At 36.8% G+C, this 21,438-nt stretch overlaps 1 protein-coding gene across 3 annotated transcripts in view; it reads left to right on the top strand.

Moving 5' to 3' along the window:
• Nucleotides 1–21,438, top strand: part of LOC106143309 (furin-like protease 2) — a 242,167-nt gene that overhangs the window by 148,051 nt on the left and 72,678 nt on the right. For all 3 annotated transcript variants that reach the window (XM_060948387.1, XM_060948389.1, XM_060948388.1), the window contains one exon: nt 2,816–3,082. In XM_060948387.1, the coding sequence (XP_060804370.1) occupies nt 2,921–3,082 (162 nt within the window). In that variant the 5' untranslated portion in view covers nt 2,816–2,920. The remainder of the gene's footprint in view (nt 1–2,815; nt 3,083–21,438) is intronic.

The raw sequence follows: 21,438 nt of genomic DNA, 5'->3' as shown, positions 1-21,438 counted from the left end.
GAAACCTAAAAGGTAGTTTACCCTATACAGCCGATGAAAGGAATTTTGAGGTTTTAGGACTGCCAAGTTGATTCCTTTAAGCGTTGTTTACAAATAATTAACTATGTACAGAAAATAGAAATGGGAATAATTATATTGTTCCGATTTATTTATATTCCAATGTTTATCACTACTTAGTATAAAACAAAGTCGCCCCTGATGGAAGCGCCCCTCGCGTATTTAACTCGACAATATATGGGAGATATAACAGGCTCAGACGGTATCTTTGTTAAACAGGATATTAAAATTCCCCGAATCATATCTCTGGCGGGGACACCCAGCAGAGTGCGACATAACCGTAAAACCGCCAGTGAAAATCTGCAGTGCGGAACCACGCCAATATTTCCAAGCATTTTATGTCAGTGTTAAGCTGTGGTCATAGCCATAGCACGCTATGGTGGGGGTAAATGCCACGGATATTAGAATTCTTCTGACAAGTATTGTTTTCTTAATCTTAAATTTTCTGACAAATTTATGACTTGTGGACGATTTGTTATGATGTTTATTGAATTTGTATGCGGTTGAAGTTATGAATATAGATGAAGCGAAAGAAGTATGCATGGATCGTGATAATGTGTGATTCGGGTGATGTGTGATTGTTTGGTAATAATACAAAAGGTTTATTTTTATCATTACGGTTAATTTAACTCGTATTCATTTAACTCGTAACAATAAACTTTCATAACAGTTTTATTGTACAAATAAACGTTAAATTATTCAGTATCTTCAGAAATTGTTTAAATAGTTTATGCTTACTAACTCTACATAATATAATAGGCGTTTTCTTGGCAAAAATAAACCTAACTCTTGTCACCTCAAATATCTAACCGCAACTGATTTGCCAGTTTGACAAACTTTGTTCTAGTTAGCAATTTATTTATAACCTACTGTGACGGTGAAATTAATATCATCTCAAAACGATCCGGAATTAGATCTACATATATTTTCGGAGTAACCTAAAAGGTAGTTTACGCTTTACAGCCGATGAAAGGGATTTTGAGGTTTTAGGAGTACAAAGTTGATTCCTTTAAGCGTTGTTTAAAAATTAAATTAACCATGTACAGAAAACAGAAATGGGAATAATTATATTGTTCCGATTTATTTATATTCCAATGTTTAATAAATTTTTAATTTTTTTAATAAAAACTAAAAAAAAAAAAACACTACTTAAATACAAAACAAATCCGGGAAATCTCAAATTAAGGAACCAAGTTTGTAGCGTAAATCCAAGTAGCTAGGCATTTCCCCGTCCAAGCTAACTTCCTCCTAGGTACCAGAACTTGAGCTAAAGTTTAGCTGTATCGTAACTCTGTGCTGTTGTGCCGAGTCGGGAGTTCATTTGCGAAGTGACGAGAATGAATGTGATAACTTGTTTGACGGAGATGGCTTTGTGTAATGCAGATATGATTATAATATTTAGAATATGTTTAATTTGTTGTATACATGTTTATACACTTCTAGTGATATTTATTTCTGACAGCGTTTTTAAGTGCTATATAACTGAGCATGCTATGTAAGTTTCTCAGTCGCCTTACATGACCCATATTAATTAGAATTTAGTTTCGCCAAATACATCGCCAGAGCAACATAATAAACACAATAGCGATAACAGCAAATTAAATGATCGCCCACAGTAGCACTCATCACAATTCGAAATACTTATCTCATAATTGATCCTATCCAATTTTTAAAAAATAACTGGATGGACCTTAAGTGCTCTTTAAAATATTCACAATCATATCTAAGAATCTATTAAAGCGAAGCCGTAACGCGACAAAGGAAGGAAAGGTTTTACTTCGGCCGGATGAATTTCCAAATAAAATTTCATAAATATCCGTGATATATTCATGGTCAGGCTTTTCATACTTTGCCCGCGTGGCTTATCTGGATTATCTCGGGATTTGGCCGGGATTTTTTTAACTTGTTCGCGTTTGTGCGTCCGCTTATTGCGTTCTATCTGGCGCGTGATTTGCCGCGGTGCCTTCGCAGACAAATATGTTTATCGTAACCAAAATTTCTCCTATATTTATGGAGTTCCCTTGAACATAAAAATAAGGCTAAATAAAGCCTGCACGGTGGCGGGTATTACTCTTTATTAAAATTTAATATCTCTCGCCTTTTGTGTTCGAGAGCCGTGGCTGTTACAATTAGAGGGAGCTTAAAATTAAGCCGTTCATAGCCTAATTTAATTTTTTTAACAATTGATTAATATTTAAGTATTTGTTATGAGTAATATTTTCCAATAAAATTATTAACTTCTGTTTTTATTACGAATGAAAATGTTTCTTAGTATATATTCCTTCTGACGGAAAAGTCCAAGAACTGGGTATTTAATTTGGATTCCTGAAAGCCGATAATCTGTTTCCCTGAAATCTTATATAATTGGAGTATAATATGTGGAAATCAGTTTTAGGTCAAAAGTTAGGTTTTTAAAGTTTTGAAGGCACGATATTAAGCCAAATTTTGCTTGTTAAGAAAAATAGAAGAAATATAAAATGTATTTTACTTCTGTATTCTTTAGATGAAAGTCTAATAGAGATTTTGGAAAGGTTTATGATTAAATTGGGGACGTCCCGACCTGAGAGGTCAGAGCAGGTACACTAAATCTAGCTTGCATAAGGTCATGAATGAATATAAACAATTAAGAAAAATCGTCATGGCAAGTGCTGTCCGACTCCAACGATCTTTCCATACTTCTTTTGCGTATCTACTTCCCTAACCCTTGCATGTTCAAAAGATCTATTCATTAAAGTCAACATTGTCTTTTTGTCCACAGTTAACGGTTGGGATGCAAGCGTTTCGGAACGAAACTAAGTTTGCGTAGTTTCGCGAATCGGTCGACAGATGTCGTTGTGCCATTAGTGCGGTGTCAGTTTGTGTGATGGTGCCGTCATGGTGCGCGCTGGCTCTGCTGGCCGCGCTGCACGTGTCTCAGGGGCTGCCGGAGACGCTCTACCACGACCAGTTCGCGGTGCACGTGCCCGCCGGCCCGGGTGCCGTGGACGAAATCGCCAGGAGGCACGGCTTCCACAATCATGGACAGGTATGTTCAAGGGATCCTTCGGTTAACTGATTTTAAGCTTTCGCGTTGTAGTATACTATTTATTTACGAGTATAAATACCAGGTATTGTGATTCTTATTTTAGGCGATGGGCTAGCAACCTGTCACTGTTTGAATCTCAATTCTATCATAAATCCAAACAGCTGAACGTGGCCTGTCAGTCTCTCCAGGACTATTGGCTCTGTCTGCCCCGCAAGGGACGTGACTATATGTATGTACGCGCTGGCTCTGCTGGCCGCGCTGCAGGTGTCTCAGGGGCTGCCGGAGACGCTCTACCACGACCAGTTCGCGGTGCACGTGCCCGCCGGCCCTGGTGCTGTGGACGACATCGCCAGGAGGCACGGCTTCCACAATCATGGACAGGTATGTTGTTCTGATTAATTCGGTTCGTGGGATACTTCGTTTAACTTTTTTTTTTAATTTTCGCGTTATATTATACTGTTTATGAATAATACCAGGTGTTGGGATTCTTATTTTTGGCGATGGCTCCACATGACACCACACAGCATAAAAGTTAAAATTTGTGTATAATAATCAATAGTAAAATGATTGTTTCGAATGTAGGAAGATGCTTTTAGTTGCGGTTAACAGTTGATAACAACAGTAACGTAAGTATAATTTTTGGTTATTAATAAGTCTTCTTATTCATATCTATACTAATATTATAAAGCTGAAGAGTTTGTTTTGTTTGTTTGTTTGTTTGTTTAAACGCGCTAATCTCAGAAACTACTGAACCGATTTGAATAATTCTTTCACTGTTAGATAGTCTATTTATCGAGGAAGGCTATAGGCTACATTTTATCCCGGATTTCCCACGGGAAACGACAACAATGCAGGTGAAAGTTGAATGAGTCAGCCATCTGCGAGCTTTCCACGCGAACGCTGCGCAAACCAACAAAGATATAGTAAAACAATGTACTAAAGATGTGAAGTACTCATTTTTTGCTACAAAAAAGTCCGCGAGAGCATATATCTATCTCTTAAGGTTTACTTACAATAACCACTTTTATGTTCATTTTTTAAGATTATTTTTTCATTATAAACATAAGTTATTTTGAAACCAATTTGCTTTAATTCAGTATTAATCCTTATCCAAATAAATATGTTTATTACTTTCGGCTTTTCATGTAGACTAAAATTGCCATTTACAGTATATAAATCAGACGAATAGGTTTTGAGATATAGTCGTTATAAGCAATTTGCAGCGAAACAGCTTAATACGGCGAACCAGCGTTCTTTCTAATACGCGTGACCGCCTGACCGAGTCGCATAACAATTAGCAGCTATAATTGATAAAGCCGAGGAGGATGTTTGCAAAAATAAATATGATGCCCAAAATAACTATTCCACGCGGACGAAGTTGCGGGCACAGCTAGTAAATAGGATATTTATAAAAGAAAAATGCTTTAATACATTATATATTCATCACGTCTATATCCTTTACGGGGTTGACAGAGAGCCAACAGGCTCGAAAAGTCCGAAAGACCACCAACTCAACATTTTGAACCCTTAAATTCCTTTCACAGTTTTAGCGTAAAGAAAAAAAATATATTTGGTCGACAATTTCTGCGTTAAACCTTCGGACACCTATACATTGCTACACTGTGTAAGTAAAATAATTTGATAGGAAAACTTCCCTGCCAAATGTACCGTGAACAGGAGAGAGAAGTCGGGATATTACGCAACTATGTGAGTCGACGGCGACATTGTCACCTCGTAGGGAACCGTTGGTAAACGACAAATTGTCTTTGCTCCCGAAAATACGGCAGATTCTGCGGGAACTTTTTGTAAGTACGGATTTTACATGTTACAGCTCATTGGGTGTCTTGTCTGCTCACTTTTTTCTTGTCTGCTCCCAATTTTTACATAGTTTTTCTAGAATTGTGTTTATATGTTGTCTACAAATGTTGTTACATTTGTAGACAACATATAAACACAACACACACGACTTGTTAGTCGTAATAGTGTTGAGCATACCTTATTTTAGGAAACATTTAGCCCATACTTATTACGATCAACACATACACGTTTTGTAGATAAACTTTTTAGAAAATGTAATTACGACACATTCTAAAATATGACGTAAAATTAAAGAATATAAATTATTATATTCTCGTATATGGTAAATCCTAAAGAACAATTCTATTGTGTATAAAATATTTATTCTTTGTTAGGTGACATACGCTGAGCGTAAATATAATCAAAGAATAAAATGAAAAAAAAAAAAGTCCAAATCGCTTTAATAAGCTCGCATTTTATACTAGTTTACTTCAAATTCTATTTGAACAAAGACGTCCAACGTCCAAGCCCAGTCCAGACAAAAAGAAGTTCAGAAACTAAACCTCGAAACAGATATTAGAAACATTAATCACTTGAGAAAACTTAATTGGACGTCTGGAAAGACAGCCACGCGCACAGACATGGATCTAGCTAGACCCTTTAAAATTTTATTAAGCCGAGTTGTAAGTGTGAAAACTCTTTGTTGTCTAAACTGTACACGGGCAGAGAAGCAGCTGGGAAACACTGCGGTTTTTCTTTGTTACCAGAATAGACGCTATCAAATGACTCTAAATTATTATATTGGACAGTAAAATAAAACTTGACAGTCATTGGTTTTCACCGTAGAACACCGTGAACTGGCGGTATCTACCTAGATTTGTGTCAGTGGCCACGCTTACTTGTTGGTTATATGTATATTGTTTAGTTTGTTGACACGATGATTAACGAACAATAATATCGGTCGTTTTCTAACTGCTTTAAAGTATGCGGAATGATTTATGAGATGCTGATTAAGGTGCGTAATTTATTACCATTCAGTAGTTCAAATAACTTTTAGATTGTTTCGACCCGACCTGTTGAAACATACATATGTATGTAGGGGGCAGATAGAGCTAACAGTTTCAAAATGGCCACGTTAAGCAGGATTACAACCAGTTATTGCAGAGATTTTATGATTTAAGGATAGACCTATTTATTGCATAAAGACAAATAGATGCGGCGAAAAAAGAGTAAGACCAGATCCTGCATGTACCAATCAACAACTATCACTTCCACCTCTTTGCCTAACAGCCCATAAAATCATACAGTCACCACAAGGATGTCAGCCGCCGCTTTTCTCAGAATCCACTACCTCTCCTTTTCCCCGGCATTAATGGAAGCCAGTCCAGGAATAACTCCACAAGTGTCAGACACAGCCATTGCTCGAACATTTCCGATATCAAATTTTTACCTAGCCAGAACTGATGGTCCGAAGCCGGTTATGCCGGTATATTGAATTTGAAGTCGGGAAATGTACAGAAACAACTTGAGTGCTCCAACGTTTGTGGAATAATGATTGTGAAGAAGAATAACTCGTGTGTGAGGACAATAATGTTGAGGGTTTTCTGCCAAAACAGTCTCGAAGGTTCTATGGTAAAAAGAGAGAAACGAATTGATAGGAAAAACCTCCCCGTTAGGTTTAAAGAGATAAAATGTTATGTGATATTACGCTTAGGCTTTCGTATCAGCCCACGTTTGTTTCTTTAAGCTGGCAGTAAATAATGAATTTCAGTCATTGTCAGGCAACAGCTTATCTAAAAAACGTTTATACATGTAATATTTTAATTTTTATACACCTCATGTACATTTACCGCGAGACAACACCGCTTAGGATGTGTCTGTGCGTCCTTTGGATCTTATACTGTTTCAAGTGGCAGTTCTATACTGTCTTCAATTTAATCCACCTCTTTGGGAATAACCAGCGAGCATGAATCATATTTCCTGTCGCATTATAGACTCTTTGCTTTCTTTATGATGCAAAACAAATCAAATGATTTATGCCGCAAGTGTGTGAACCCTGAGAGAACGTGATGCTTGATAGCAAAGTAAACTTTTCCCACTTTTCTGCTGGATTTATAAATGTTAACACTGAAATATGGACGGAGGAAACAAATCGGTAATTCCATGATTTTCTAACTTCTGGATCCTGTGAACAACTGGACCAAAACTCAGGAGGATTTTATTAAAACTGCGCAACATATAAATAACTTAACATAAAAAAATTAAAAAGTTAAGTTGGAGGATGTATGGATATCCAATCCAAAATTAGCATTTTCACTAAGTGGCGTAGAGATTTCACTACACAACTGAATTACTGTGCGACGTAATTTTGTCTAAGGAAATATTGTTATTTGTGTCACGTGTAATATACAGTTATACATGGTTTATTCATCCACTATAACAAAACTGACACAAAATAGACAAGATGGTGAAAATTCTGGAAGTTTTTTAAAATGTATAATTTTAAATGGCTGTATAATTTTAAAGGGTCTGCTGGAAGAGATTTCTTTTGAAATCAGCAGAGCCTTTGTAATTTTGTTTCTTGTGTTTATCAGTCTCGATGTTTTCTGTGTACATAAATTAGTAAATAAATAAATGGCTGTCTGGCCCGCCGTCAAAGACACGGTACAGCCGAGTTATGCAAGTCGTTAACGACAAACACTTGGACGAGTTTAAATTTGGAGAAGCTCGTGATTTAAGTAGTAACAATTTTATGCAACATTACGTTCTTATTCAGGATCTACATTTATGTTTTGTGGTTAAAAGCGAAAAAGAAGTATGTAAAGTCGCAGTGAATTTTGGTAGGTTGATGTAATGCTAGCAGTAGCAAATATGTATAAGTTAGACCAAAATGTATGCTTTCATTAAAAGATTGATGAACGTGGAAAAACCAATAGAAAAATGCAGGGACTATTGGCGAATAAAAAAATTTCTCTGCCAACCCCTCCGGGAAAGAGGCAAGATCATATTTGTGTGTTTTGAGATATTGCGTCATATGAGAAAGTAACATAATGTGTCATATAAATGAGTAGTCATAATGTTTAATTTGCAGCATTACCTTATCATCACTGGCATCTAAATGTTTGTTACTACAATAAAAAATGTAATGAAATTGAGGAAATAATAAACATTTATTGCAACATACTCACGTAAAGTACAGTAAAGCTAAATAAAGTGCAATCACATGCCAAGATGCAAAACGTAATGACCGCATTACATGCATAAAACTTGAATGTTATAGTTAAATGAAAGGTCCTTATATCTATGTATATATCACGTACACAATATATCACGTATAAATTACGTATATAAATGATTGCATTGTTAAGAACGTCGACGGTTATAAGGAAAAGAAATGTGCAGTTTAAAATCCTACCACGACAAGCCATGACACACAACCATGGACCAATGACTCTTTGCTGTGTTATATCAATGTTATTTGAGTGCTAACCGATGCTCTAACGGTGAAGGAGACATTTGTGAAGAAACCTGCACATTCAGGCAACTGGATGTGTAACCATCCAATATAGGTTAGGTACCCCTACATAGTGTGTGGGAAGGTCAACCGGAACTATCGCTTACTGTTAACTTGACTTTCCAATTTAGAATCTTTATCTTGTCAATGATCTCTCTAGAGGTCAGGTGAGGTGTAACAAGAACTATAGCCAGGAGGAAAAAGATAATATTCTAGTCAAAAATCAAAGTAAAAATCGAATCATTCGACGTTGCGGATATAAAGGCAAACACACACAAAACGCCAGTTGACTGGCAGAGATCTCTTCATGGGATAAGTCCGCCATTGCAAGTGATTTATTTTATTTCTTTTACGACTATGTTATATTTCTTGTGACTGTGTAAATTTCTGTGCAACAAAGATATAACAAACAAAGAAACAAAAACCCCGAACTTAGATAAGGAGGAGTCTGTCTAAATAAGTCGACTGCTCTCATTTACGGAAACGCAATAAACTGGGTTTTTGCTCGACGCTATGCGCAATTACAGTTGTCACGTCTTCTGTCTCAGTTTTTAAGGCGACTGACACGTCGTGTCGAGTAAGAGTTTTTGTCGGAAAATGGAGACTGTAGTCTACAGGATTTTAAGTGACTTTAAAGAATGGGCAGTATTAAAAGCGAAGACGTGGGTGGGACTGCTTTTATGAAATGGGATCTTTATGAGATTACTGGCGTGTGTTGCTTAGCTTCAATCACAATGAATCTTTTAATATTATGGACAAAATGTTTAAAAAAATTAAAGAGACATGATAGGCTAAAGATAAAATTTGGGATTCTTCTTTTAGGCCTTAAGCCTAATAGCTGAACGTGGCCTATTAGTCTTTCAAGACTGCTGGCTCTATCTACCCCGCAAGGGATATAGACGTGATTATATGAATCAATGAATATAATTTAATTAAAGACACATTGGGTCTATTAAACAAATAAATAATCTTGATATTGATTCAGATCCATATTCTTTAGTTATGAACTAGTCAAAAACGGTTTAGCTTACTGCGCCAAGCTTGCTTAAGTTGATGCACGAATCCTCTCGACTTACACTGACTTCGATCCCCAAAATTCGCATAAAAACTACATAATAATATTGCCAAAAAAAAAAAAAAACAAAGTTACAAAACGCCCAACCGATAAGACCGATAAAATGATGTGTACGAACTACAGATCCCGGGTAAACAGCTACTCCTGGCGCCCGTTCGGGAACACCATTGAATACTTATAAAACGGATGGGAAGAATGGCGCTCCTCCGAGGGCCATCGACGGCAGTACGTGATGCGAAACGTAAACTCGGAGACGAGGGGCGTTTAGCGGCGGTTTGGGGTGTGGCACAAGGTTTAGGAGAATGCGGATAGCGAATTATATTTGATTTGTAAAATCTAGAATTGATAATGTGATTTAGAAATTTATATGAGCATATAATCCGGTTTAATGCATTTGAACATTGTTGAGGATCGTGTAGCTGTTTTATTTCTTTTAACTTCAAATGAATGTAAAAAGTATGGCAGTAGGTTTATTTTGATGATTTTGTAATGCCGTTTGTATGACATATCTTTGAAGATAACCAATAAAATATTTTGTTTACTTACCGTTGATGGATGGATAGTGAGATATTAAATGTCTTTTAATGTTGAGACAGCCAAAATTAGATCTTCTCCCTACTGGCTTTAGTGTTGCGAGTGGCGGTTGCATTCTCACCACTCTGGGAGAGAAATCCGGGGTGTGCCTTTGACCATGGATCCTGGATGGGTGAGTCAGGTTTTGACACGAAGCGATCCATCCCATCTGACCTCCGCAACCTTTGCAGGTAAACCTGAGTTTAAATAACATTACCGATTTGACCGCGACGCTATTACGAGGCTAAAATTAGATGATTGCTTATATAGGTCAACTTCTTATGACTTGAACCTTAACGTTAACCATAATAGTTTTATAACAACCCTTTGCAATATGTCCTTGGATAAAAGAAACGCAATACAGTACTTAAGAACTTAAATTACGATTCAAATGATACGGTTTTAACATTCTGGAAGAAATTGCTTTATTGTGATTAGTAGTTCTATTAGCAAGTCAAATTTAAATTACAGAGAGAACTTATAAGGCTTCGCTTCTATAGATGTAACAAGAAAGTAATATAATACTCGGAATAATTTTTTTGGAGGCCTTTCTCTTTCACAGCTTATTTAAGTCTTTAAGCCATAGTTTCCTCTAATTTACGACAGGAATATCTCGAGTGATATGGAATTATATATCACATTAAAATTTTGATTTTTTTCCAGAAACAATAAAAATTTAAACATTAAAAAAACAGATGTCGATGTACATTATTAAGACTTTGTTAGAGATTAGATGTCAAATATTCTCTTTCTTCTGAGAACAGTTAAATTAAAATTTTGTTTTGTAAATTTTGATTCTTAATTTGTCGTTAAAGTTCGATGTATTTTCGAGAGATATGAATGTAGATGAAGCAAAGGAAGTATCGTGGCAAGTGGAAAGAGGTGGTCTCTGCCTACCCCTCCGGGAAAGAGGCGTGATTTTATGTATGTATGTATGTATTTTCCACCTTTTACTTTGGTTAATACGCTTTATTTTGTTAATCGCATTTTCGATGCCACATAGCTTTTTAATAAATTTTATTATAGACAATAACTTGAACCAAACGTTACGTCTCCCATAACATTCCATTGTCTTAACACTTGACAGGTGTTAACAATAACCAATTATCACCACGTCGGGATGGTGTTCGTGTCATTATATAACCTTTGTCTTACAGCTGTAATAATATAATCGTTTGCCGATATGAGTGTTAAATATTTGACAGGCTCTTAAACGTATTATGAAACTGATGAGAGCATCAGACATAAGTAACTGTATTTTCTCTGGTAATAGTCTTAAGTCTGTCTGTCCATGGAGGCTGTAGGGCCGCAACATGTGTTGTGTTAGTTTGTCCTCTATTCTTGTAAATTATGTAATTGCTTTTGGTAAAAAATCTCTTTCTCATCTTATGACTTCCAATCTTAGACCCTTGAGTTGTTATAAACTAGCATATGCGCGGAGCTTCGCTCCCATAGGAAATTTTAGAAAAAAAATACCAGCCTATGTTACTACCAAAGGTCAATTCTATATCGGTGCCAAATTTCTTGACAAACTGTTTATTCGTTCTGTATACAAATCTTTTCTCTTTATTATTAGTGTGAATGTGCATAAGGCAGCAACGCGTACCTAAAATATCCTGTCTATAGTGTAATTAAACCAACAAATACAAAGATATACACAATCGGTACAAGGAGCTCCTGATCGCAGCCCACACACCGCGTGTGAATATTTAATGTTCCCTCGCCACGCTACAAGTGCGATGTCGCAATTAAATTTTAAAGACTTTGTCTCTTCTCTTGGATGTGGTTATGGAAAATCTAAATTAAGTACATTAAAATTATTTTTTATTAATTGTCACAATACGTAGTGCATTTCGATTTCAATTGGGTACAAGGATGTTCTGATCACAGCCGTGTGAATATTAGATGCATCCTCGCCTCGCTATAAGTGCGATGTCGCAATTAAATTTAAAGAAGTAGACTGCAAATCTAGTTAAAAAATTAATGAAGTTATTATTTTTATTGTTGGTTAATACGAAAAACACAAAATTATGTAATATTTATTATTTATTTTGCTTCATAATAAAATTTCAGCAAGCTGTTTATTTTAGGAAACTAGCAATGTATCTCAGTTTTAAAACTCTTCATAGTTCGTCTCATACTTCCAAAGTACTTTGAAATTTCGGCTGTAAAAAGAACATCCCGTAACGAATGTTTACCAACTACACGGTACGTTCACTGAATTCTCTCAAGGTGAGCACACACTGTCGCCGTCGGGCGTCACGAGAGTCCTTGCGGCGCGATTCACCGGAGCACGTCGAACACACGGCTCCAAAACGGGGTAGTGTTAAGCGACACTTCTCAACAATGACACGCTTTTGAATGTTTGTGATGGAACTAGTTTTTTGTGACACCCTTTACTTTACTTGTATGAAAGTTTAGAAAATTAACTGCAATAAACGATGTAGCTTTGGGTGTTTAAATCACCTGCAGCTGAACTCAGTTGTTTTGCAGTATAAGCATAATGTAACAGAGAAATGTATAACATATTTAAAATTCACTTCCAAAAGAACTTAATGTTTACATCGGCTGTGTTTGCCAACTTTAAAGGTATGTTCACTAAATTCTCTTAAGGTGAGCGCACACCGCGTTACGCGTCACGAGAGTCCTTGCGGTGCGATTTACCGGGGCACGTCACACACGGCTGCAGAACGCAGTAGTGTTTAGAGACACTTCTCAACAATGACGCGCTATTGAATGTTTATAGTGGAACTAGATGCGTTTTGTGTTTACGGTCTTAGAATCAAACGAATGGCTCAGATATCAGACTTTAAGCATGATTCTCAGGTTCGTATCTTACTATAAGTAACCTGCATTTCACGGAATTGGATATGTGACCATGACCTAATATAGTTAAAGATTAGGTTGTAAAGGTTGCGGGGTAAGACAAGAGTTGCTTCGTATCAAACTTGACTTACCCACTTCAGAATCATCCACAGGTAAAATTGCTTAGTATTAAAGCGAAAAGTTATGAATCGCAAAGACAAAATTATGATACAAAGTCATGTATTGACCTTTGATCCAGTCTCGATGCCGGCAAAGGTTGAGTGACTCCAATTTGCTAGAACCTATTATCTATACCTACGCGAATAACAATTTAAAGATTACAACATGGAGTCATTATCATTGAATTGCGGTATGTATTGCAAATGTCGCTACACTCCATGACATATTGCGTTATATCCCATTTGCCAACAAAAGTACCATGCGTAGAGGAAAACCTTAATTATAATAGATTGACGATTAACTTGTTGACAATTCATATTCTTGCCAGCGACTGCCTGAAGTGCATCATATTTGCGGGACGAGCATGGCTCATGCGACGCCGTTTTTATCGCGTATCGCTTTCCCGTTTCACGTCATATATATATAACGCCTTTTTCACTGTAGGTAGCAGACTTGACACGATTTCTATAATACGAGTATGTACGTTTTTCACTTCAATCACGATTATAAATCTTCCTTCATTCTAGATTCACCACCAAGCGGGCCATTAATTGAAATCGCGAACAAATAAAGTACGAGTAAGGGCGTGGGGTTTATTCCCTCACTGTTCACAGGTAACTAAAGGTATCGCGGGCCATGGAGCGAAATAATGGGGCGTAATAAAATAGACTGATTTTATGGGCCTCCATGAGCGAAATGCGAAACGGAACGCGACCGCTTTGTTTGATTTCTCATAGATTTAACGATGTTATTGGTGGTATCGCCAAAATTTTTTCAATACATACATATGGTCACGTCTATATCCGTCGCGGGGTAGACAGAGCCAACAGTCTTCAAAAGACTGAATGGCCTAGTTCAGCTATTTGGCTTAATGATAGAATTGAGATTCAAAAGTGACAGGTTGCTAGCCCATCGCCTTTAAAGAATCCCAAGTTTGTATGCCTTAGTTAGTTACTTAGCACTTAGTTGCGTTTTATGACATCCATGGGAAAGAGATGGAATGGTCCTATTGTTTTTTGTATTGGTACCGGGAACCACATGGCATTTTTTCAATACTTTTAATTAAAGATAGGATATCATTATTAATAGGTTGTATAATAACACACTAGATGCGCCCGTCTGGTGTGAACCGTAGTCGGTATTTTTATTCTCGAAGGAAATTTGAGATTTCCTCTTCAGCTAGATTTTATCATTATGTCATCTAAACATGGCTGTCTAGTGACAATGAGCTCTGTCTAACCCGTATGAGATAAAGGCGCAATATTTTGTGAGAACCAACCAGGGGTAACGCGAAGATATTTTTAATAGAAATGATAGCGAATGATAGAAATTATAGGAATAGAAGATTAGAAATTTAGCGAGTCTTTCGACTTGCATGTTTTTTCTACATTTCCACAGATAAGTGACCCTGAACGGCCATCAACCCTACGATATTGGGGCCGGTCCATACCATGATCCAGTATTTCGGAGATAGTCGGCACCGCCCCGGGGTAAAAGGGCCGCGTCTAATTCAATTAGACACAACTTAAGTTTATTCGGCGTAACGTTCGGATCACGAGTTAGGGTTGCCGTATTTTAGGAAAATTATGGATTACTAGCTGCGTTCCGGGGTTAGGTCCCGTTGAAATTTCGGAGTAAAAAAACTTATTATGTCGTTCGAGGTAATATTCTGCCCGAGTACCAAGATTTCATCAAAATATGTGTAGTAGATTTTACATAAAAGAGTAACAAACTTACATTCATATCTCTTTCCCATGGATGTCGCAATAGGCGACTAAAGGATACTAAAGGATAATAGGATCAGTCTTTCAAGACTGCTGGCTCTGTCTACCTCACAAGGGATATAGACGTGATTATACGAATGGATGAATCCACATCCTTACAAACTTTCGCATACATAATATTAGTAGGAAGAAGGATGATTGTAGAAGTACCGAGAATGACGTTGGTAGTCTCATACCGCTTCAAATGAGCAAGCGAGGTTCAGGATATTTCAGGATATAGATTTCAAGATGATACGAGTAATTACCGTTATGGTGTGTGCTCTGACGTTGTTTGCCACGGAATTATAATGTTTTACCTGTATCAGTGTATCAGTATATCAATGTAATCAGTTGCTTGTTAAATAAAATCATGACTTGTACGTAACAGCTAATAGCCTTGTGTTATTTTTGATCATCATTGTCACAGATTGATGATAAAAGCCTTTTTACATCAAAATATTCCCGGTTCTTGTGTTATTTCGCTGATATATGTATATACACATTAACATAATATATATTTAACAATACACTAACCAATGTATGTTAACCCTACATAAATTGGACACAGGGAGGGACTAAGGGCTGGACGATCGAATCGAAGTTTAGATTTAGTTGATTCTAATGATTAATTGAGGGGCCGGCTTCTGGTGATAAAGTGGACGATATGGAAATGGACGAGTCGTCAACATGTCGGTCAGTTTGTTTGGGTATCGGTACTTTAGATACAATGACACCGGAATTAGTTGCTAGATAGTTTTAGGGTTGCCGAACTGTAAACTTTGTGACGAAGGTGAGACGAGGTGTAAGATGGTTTTGGTTTTGTTTGGTCGACATCCCTTGACTTCATAGAAGTGTCTAGTTTAACTTGAATACAGGATGACCCCGTTTATGCTATCTGAAGATTTTATGAAGCAAAGTTCACTAAGCTGTGAGCAAATGAAAGAGTTGTTATTTTTTTAACAAAGTAACTAACTTATAGCTGACTCAAAGCGTCAAAGCGCAAAATCTGAGGGTACAATTAGGACCATTTAGGAGAGAAATAGAGGAATTAACGTAGATAGTCTTATTCCGTTACCTTACGTTCGGTATACACATTAAAAATACGCGTGTTTAAAAAACACAGTCTTTCACGGAGCCGATATTAAAATCCGAGTGTAATTTCACAAAGCCCATTACTTCGCCGTACACAAGAGAATTACCGTATTTGCGGGGCGAGACAGGAAAGGCCGAGTTTCCTTCCGTCCCGGCCTTTATTATGACTTTATTACACACAATGAAAATCATATTTACGCAGATAGAAGGAGACATAATAAACACATGTTCGTGAAGAATGTCGGGCGGCTGTATGTAACATCCAGGGGGGAGCATCTGGCGTATTGCCTCTTATTACCGACACAAAGAATCTGAAATTCGCATGTTCGCGCCCGTTGCTGTTGCCAACTCTTTGATGAAAGCGCGCTAAATAAGCTAGATTTAAATAAAGACAAAAGGAAGACGTGGTAGACAAACTGGAAAGAAATCTGGAAAAAACGGACCTCAGATCTCGAAGTTTGGGGATCTTGAAGTAGTAGGGGAGCGAGCAACTGTGAACACGTAAAGATGAAAGAGGTTTGATGTAGATAAAAAAAGCACCAATGTATATTACATTAAATTGAGATGTTAGCTGTCAAAAGATAATTCATCTGGTGTTGAAGTAAAGTAGGTCTGCTGTAAGGAGTAAATGCTACTTACTTAGTTGACTTTTTTAGCCACCTATTCAGACTTTCTAAACGCTTGAATTTATAAGCGATAAATTCTGCGAATGGTCGCTAGGCGTTATTAAACTCCGAATATAACGCAAAAAAAACGCCAGATTTAACGCCGTAAGCTGGTAACACTGACGCCCGTTGACACATTCCTGCATTATGTAATTCTCCTTAGACCTGTGCGCATTTTTCATAGCGAGATTTGGAGTACGCTCCGAGCACCTGTCACCGGCGCCTTTCAGAAAGATATTACATTATGTCTGACAGGAGCAAAGGATTTCGACTCTATTCGCGTAGAAAGGGTGACTGACGTTTCGTGCTACAAAAAATTTGCGTACGTAATGAAAGTAAAAAAAACAGTTTCATTGATACTCATATGTTATATTTTTAGTTTAGTTGGATAATATGTTAATTTGATAAATAAATTAATACTCTATATTTTGGTAACAGATAAATCTAGTACAGGGTCACAGAATTATTAATAGGTAGGGGTGAAGCATAAATATAAGCTTTGCTTGAACTTACCTCTTCGTTTCCTGCCACGATAATATTTATGGCTCGATCGTTTAGACTAAGTATAGGATCAAAATAAAAAAAAAGAAAACTATATCGCGTGTCAAATATCAAGGTGTTTGGACCGTCTGAAATCGGTAATCGCACACCACACCGCTGTAAATCACAACATAGGGCCTCCACAGCGGCGCCACCACTACATACGTAATTATATTCGTATAATAATCAGGTTCTCGATGTGAACAGTAAACACATGCAAGGAATTCGTCGTGGACAAATAAAAGTGAGTTATAGCTTGGGGTCGGTCGGAAGTGGAGCGAATTTGTAATGTTTCTGCGGCCGCCCGGAATCGATGCGGTCGTGTCGAACAAAATCTGAATAAAAACATATTAAATGTCTATTTTTTTTATTATTATTATACATATTATTCACATTTAAAATGAGTAAATAAAATAATTATATTCATTGAAGTTTAAATCGCTTGCAAAATAAGAACGCTTACAGAGTGTTCACGATAATATTGTTGAAATTTTCTCACCTTAAACGGCTGACGTAAAGCAATATTAGTTTTCCTCAGTCAAACAACTCTATACAACCGTATATTTACCAACGAAACAGCGCCAGTTCTGGTGCTAAATTAAGTACAAGCGTTTAATGGCTGGCTCTTTTCAGCCACTAGTGATCGGAAATAAAATAAGAGCCCACACAACAATTAGTTTGCAGTGAACTGCTACTCGGAAAACTAAATACAGTGCAGCCTATCATTATTTACTGGCATGTTTACAGAGTGAAGTTTGAGAGTTTAAAAAACTGAAGCGAGTCAATTATGTGATTCTCTTAAATTCATAGCATTTTACGACCAATTTGGTAAATCTTATTTATCTTATCTTTATATTATTACGTCTATAGGTATTGCGGTCAGCTCTATTTTCTTTTTAAATTTAGTTTGTCCTATCTAGCTTGTTGAGACGTCTGTGGTTTTTTGTTCAGTTCGGTTTTACTGTGTTAAAAAGATCTTCTTATTTTGGAAAAATTTCCCATGTCAATGTGTGTTCAGTTGTTCAATGATTTGTTTCGTTTTTAATTATCTGCAAGAGTGAGATTTATATCATATTTATTTACGTATTCTGAAAATAATTGTAAGATGACCGATATATCACTTTAAATTTCTGACTGAAGTTTGTTATTCAGTCATCAGTTATTTATCCGAAGGCATGGGTACAAACACAACAGTCGTGGGAACCGCCGTATGCCTTACGTGTTAAAATTCACACGCAACCTGTAAATAAAGGTATAACTCCACTGCACCATTTCGATTTCGATATTGAACCCAAGCAACCCTGTAAGGAATAAAACATGTATATTATGTATATTGTCTAGTACGAGAGGACGTCCGCGGCTCCGCCCGCGTAAAACGGAAAATCACTATTGTTCCCATTCCCGCGGGAATTTCGGGAAATTATCTTTTAGTGCACCCCTAGACCACATAAAAAACCTACACGCCAAATTATAAGTCTCTCGACAAACGACGAAGAGACGAAGGTTTGGGATATGCGTTGATATGTCAGTCAGTTACTTAGTCACATTCTTCTTTTATCCACTGGTCTTGAAACAAAGGAGCCAAATGACACAGTGTATTTATGTACTTTTCCTTTTAAGCAAAACTTCATTTTCTCTTAAGGCGTATTGGGAAGCGCATAGGAAGGAAAATGCGCATTATGATCATAAAATAAACTTAACTGCTACAATAATACAAGACTTTTTTTAAATCTCACTCGAGTTTTGAGTGTCTTATGTTTTCTGTCGAAAACTTAGTAAATTTATGCTTAGTAAATCGCTTACGAAAAAACACAACTGAAACTTGTCGTATAAGTATACCTTTTTATTTTAATTCTTTTGTTCTTTACGGAACCTTTCTTTGCAAACAACAAACACACTCGACCACTTTTTAATGTGTCAACTTGATGCATGTCCATGTCAGAAACCAATTACATGTCAATAATTATGTTAGTGTTTTCTGTGAATGTTGTTAGTTCGTGCAGCTAATGCAACATGAATTCTGTGCTTCGTGTACACTCGTTGAAATATAATTACTTTTTATGCAGTGTTTTATCCTACTTATATTATAAACTAGTTGTTGCCCGCAACTCCGTTTGCGTTGAAATTTTGAAATACGAAGATTAAGGTTAGGTACTACATTTACTCAAATTTCCATACATACGAGTATTACAGAGTAGCTGGTTAGCTGCCGTTTGGTTCCCGAGTTCACCAATAGAAAAAAGAATAGGACCACTCCATCTCTTTCCCATGGATATCGTGAAAGGCGACTAAGGGATATTAACTTGGGATTCTTCTTTTAGGCGATGGGCTAGCAACCTGTCACTATTTGAATCTCATTCCATTATTAAGCCAAACATCTGAACGTGGCCTATCAGTCTTTTCAAGACTGTCGGCTCTGTCTACCCTGCAAGGGATATAGACGTGCTTATCTGTAGGATGTATGCTAAATTTTAAAATTCTAGACCCAGTTATTTGGGCTGCGCGTTTATTGACAACTACCCACAGAACACCCGCGTAATACAAATTTCGGGAATTCGTTCTCGCGGGAAACCTTTTAAGTACTTCCCTAGGCCACACAAGGTACCTACATGCCAAATTTCAAGTTTCTAGACCCAGCGGTTTGGGTTGTGTGTTGTCTGTCAGTCAGTCACTTACTCGTCAAGGAAAGAGTTTTATAAATCTGTTAAAAGCCAATGTCACAATAGAAATATGCACGATTCCGTTAAACCTAAACTAACAGAACAAAGCTCTCCGCATCGTAATTTGAAAGGTTTTTTCCTCAGCGGCGAGATACATATATGGACAATAATAAAACGTCTGCCATTCATTGCGGGTTAATATCTCAAATGGCTAGTTATTCAGTACGAACGCTGCATTAATACAGAGGGCAAACCTTTATGTTTGCTTCTCCAGTACCGATCAATGTATGACCATCACGATTATAACGCGTAGGGCTGGCGAGAGTGTGAACGTGTTTTTATTTATATAACTTCATTACAAAAAACACTTTTTGGACTCGTTTATTAAGGTACGCTACTCTGAAGTATGTCTTAGCCCTAAGCTGTTGCGGCGGTAAAAGTAAACAGAATAACGGTAGTCCGCCTATTGTACTTTACAAATTGTAATTGTTACAATAAAGAATAAATAAATAAATAAATAAAATAAATAAACGGTGGTGTTAAAGTCTAGGACGTTTTCTGCCAGTCAATCGACCGAGTGGTGTAAATTTTCAAGTTTTTCAGATAGTCAAGCGATATAAACATATTAAAATATTATAACTCGATTAATATAACAGCAGGACAGATATTTGACCATTACGTAAGAGCGACAAAGATAGAACATAAAAATTTATAAATTTAACAGCTATCATGAAGTCATCGTAAAATTTATAATCCCTTTAATTGTGTTTACATACAAACATAAATCACGCCTCTTTCCCGTAAGAGAAGAGGGGTAGGCAGAGACTACATCTGTCAACTTGCCACGACTTCTGCATAATTTTTCGGGTACTCTTGACCTGATCATTTGCCAGAACGTCTTCGAGTTGACCAATACTTTCGTCTAGGCCTTCCCGCTCCACCAGTCCCATAAGCGGGACTTTATTATTGGCGATGGCAGCAACGTATCACCATCAGTAAAGGCCAATTCTATCACTAGGTCATCCAGCTAAATGCGACCATGTGACTACTGGCTCTGTCTACCCCTAAAGGATATTTGTGGAAGTCTAGAGGTTAATGTATCCCGTTAACTATTCTGTGGTCATTCAGCTTCAATATTTTTCTTCGAAAAGTTTATTCGGCTGCTTTTCTAACACACTATTTTCGTTTGATGTTTTCTCTAAAGTATGCAAATCGCCAGCCCTGTTTTAGAAACAAAATATCTGTATTTTTAACCTGTGTTTACTATTTACATGCGCTCGTACTCCGAATTTGCGCTCCGTGCATCCGATGAATATTCAGAATCAAACATTGATACGTATCCATTGGACGATGAGTATATCAAGATGGCCGTCCATTAAGCCGTTACTGTAGTATTCATTCGTAGAATATTATTATATATTTCTGACTTTTTGTAAATGAATGAATGAATGATTTATTGTATAAAGAATCATTAAAAAAATTTCCATAAAATTTGGAAACTTTGATTTGACAATTTTTTTCTTCCTGGTTTTGTTATTTCTGGAGATAATAATCTGGATTACGGTATCCTGCCTTCTCGCCGAAAATTGTTTAGCGGATTATCACTTGCCAAACAACGGTTCGCCTGATTTTCACTTTGACAACTAACGATTGTCAAGTTTTTGTATGATAACGTTTCATTTGGTAGAATTA

The sequence above is a fragment of the Amyelois transitella genome, chromosome 16 (assembly GCF_032362555.1).
Source record: "Amyelois transitella isolate CPQ chromosome 16, ilAmyTran1.1, whole genome shotgun sequence".
Lineage (NCBI taxonomy): Eukaryota > Metazoa > Arthropoda > Insecta > Lepidoptera > Pyralidae > Amyelois > Amyelois transitella.
Note: the sequence above shows the minus strand (reverse complement) of the source record. Positions and strands in the feature narration are given on the sequence as shown.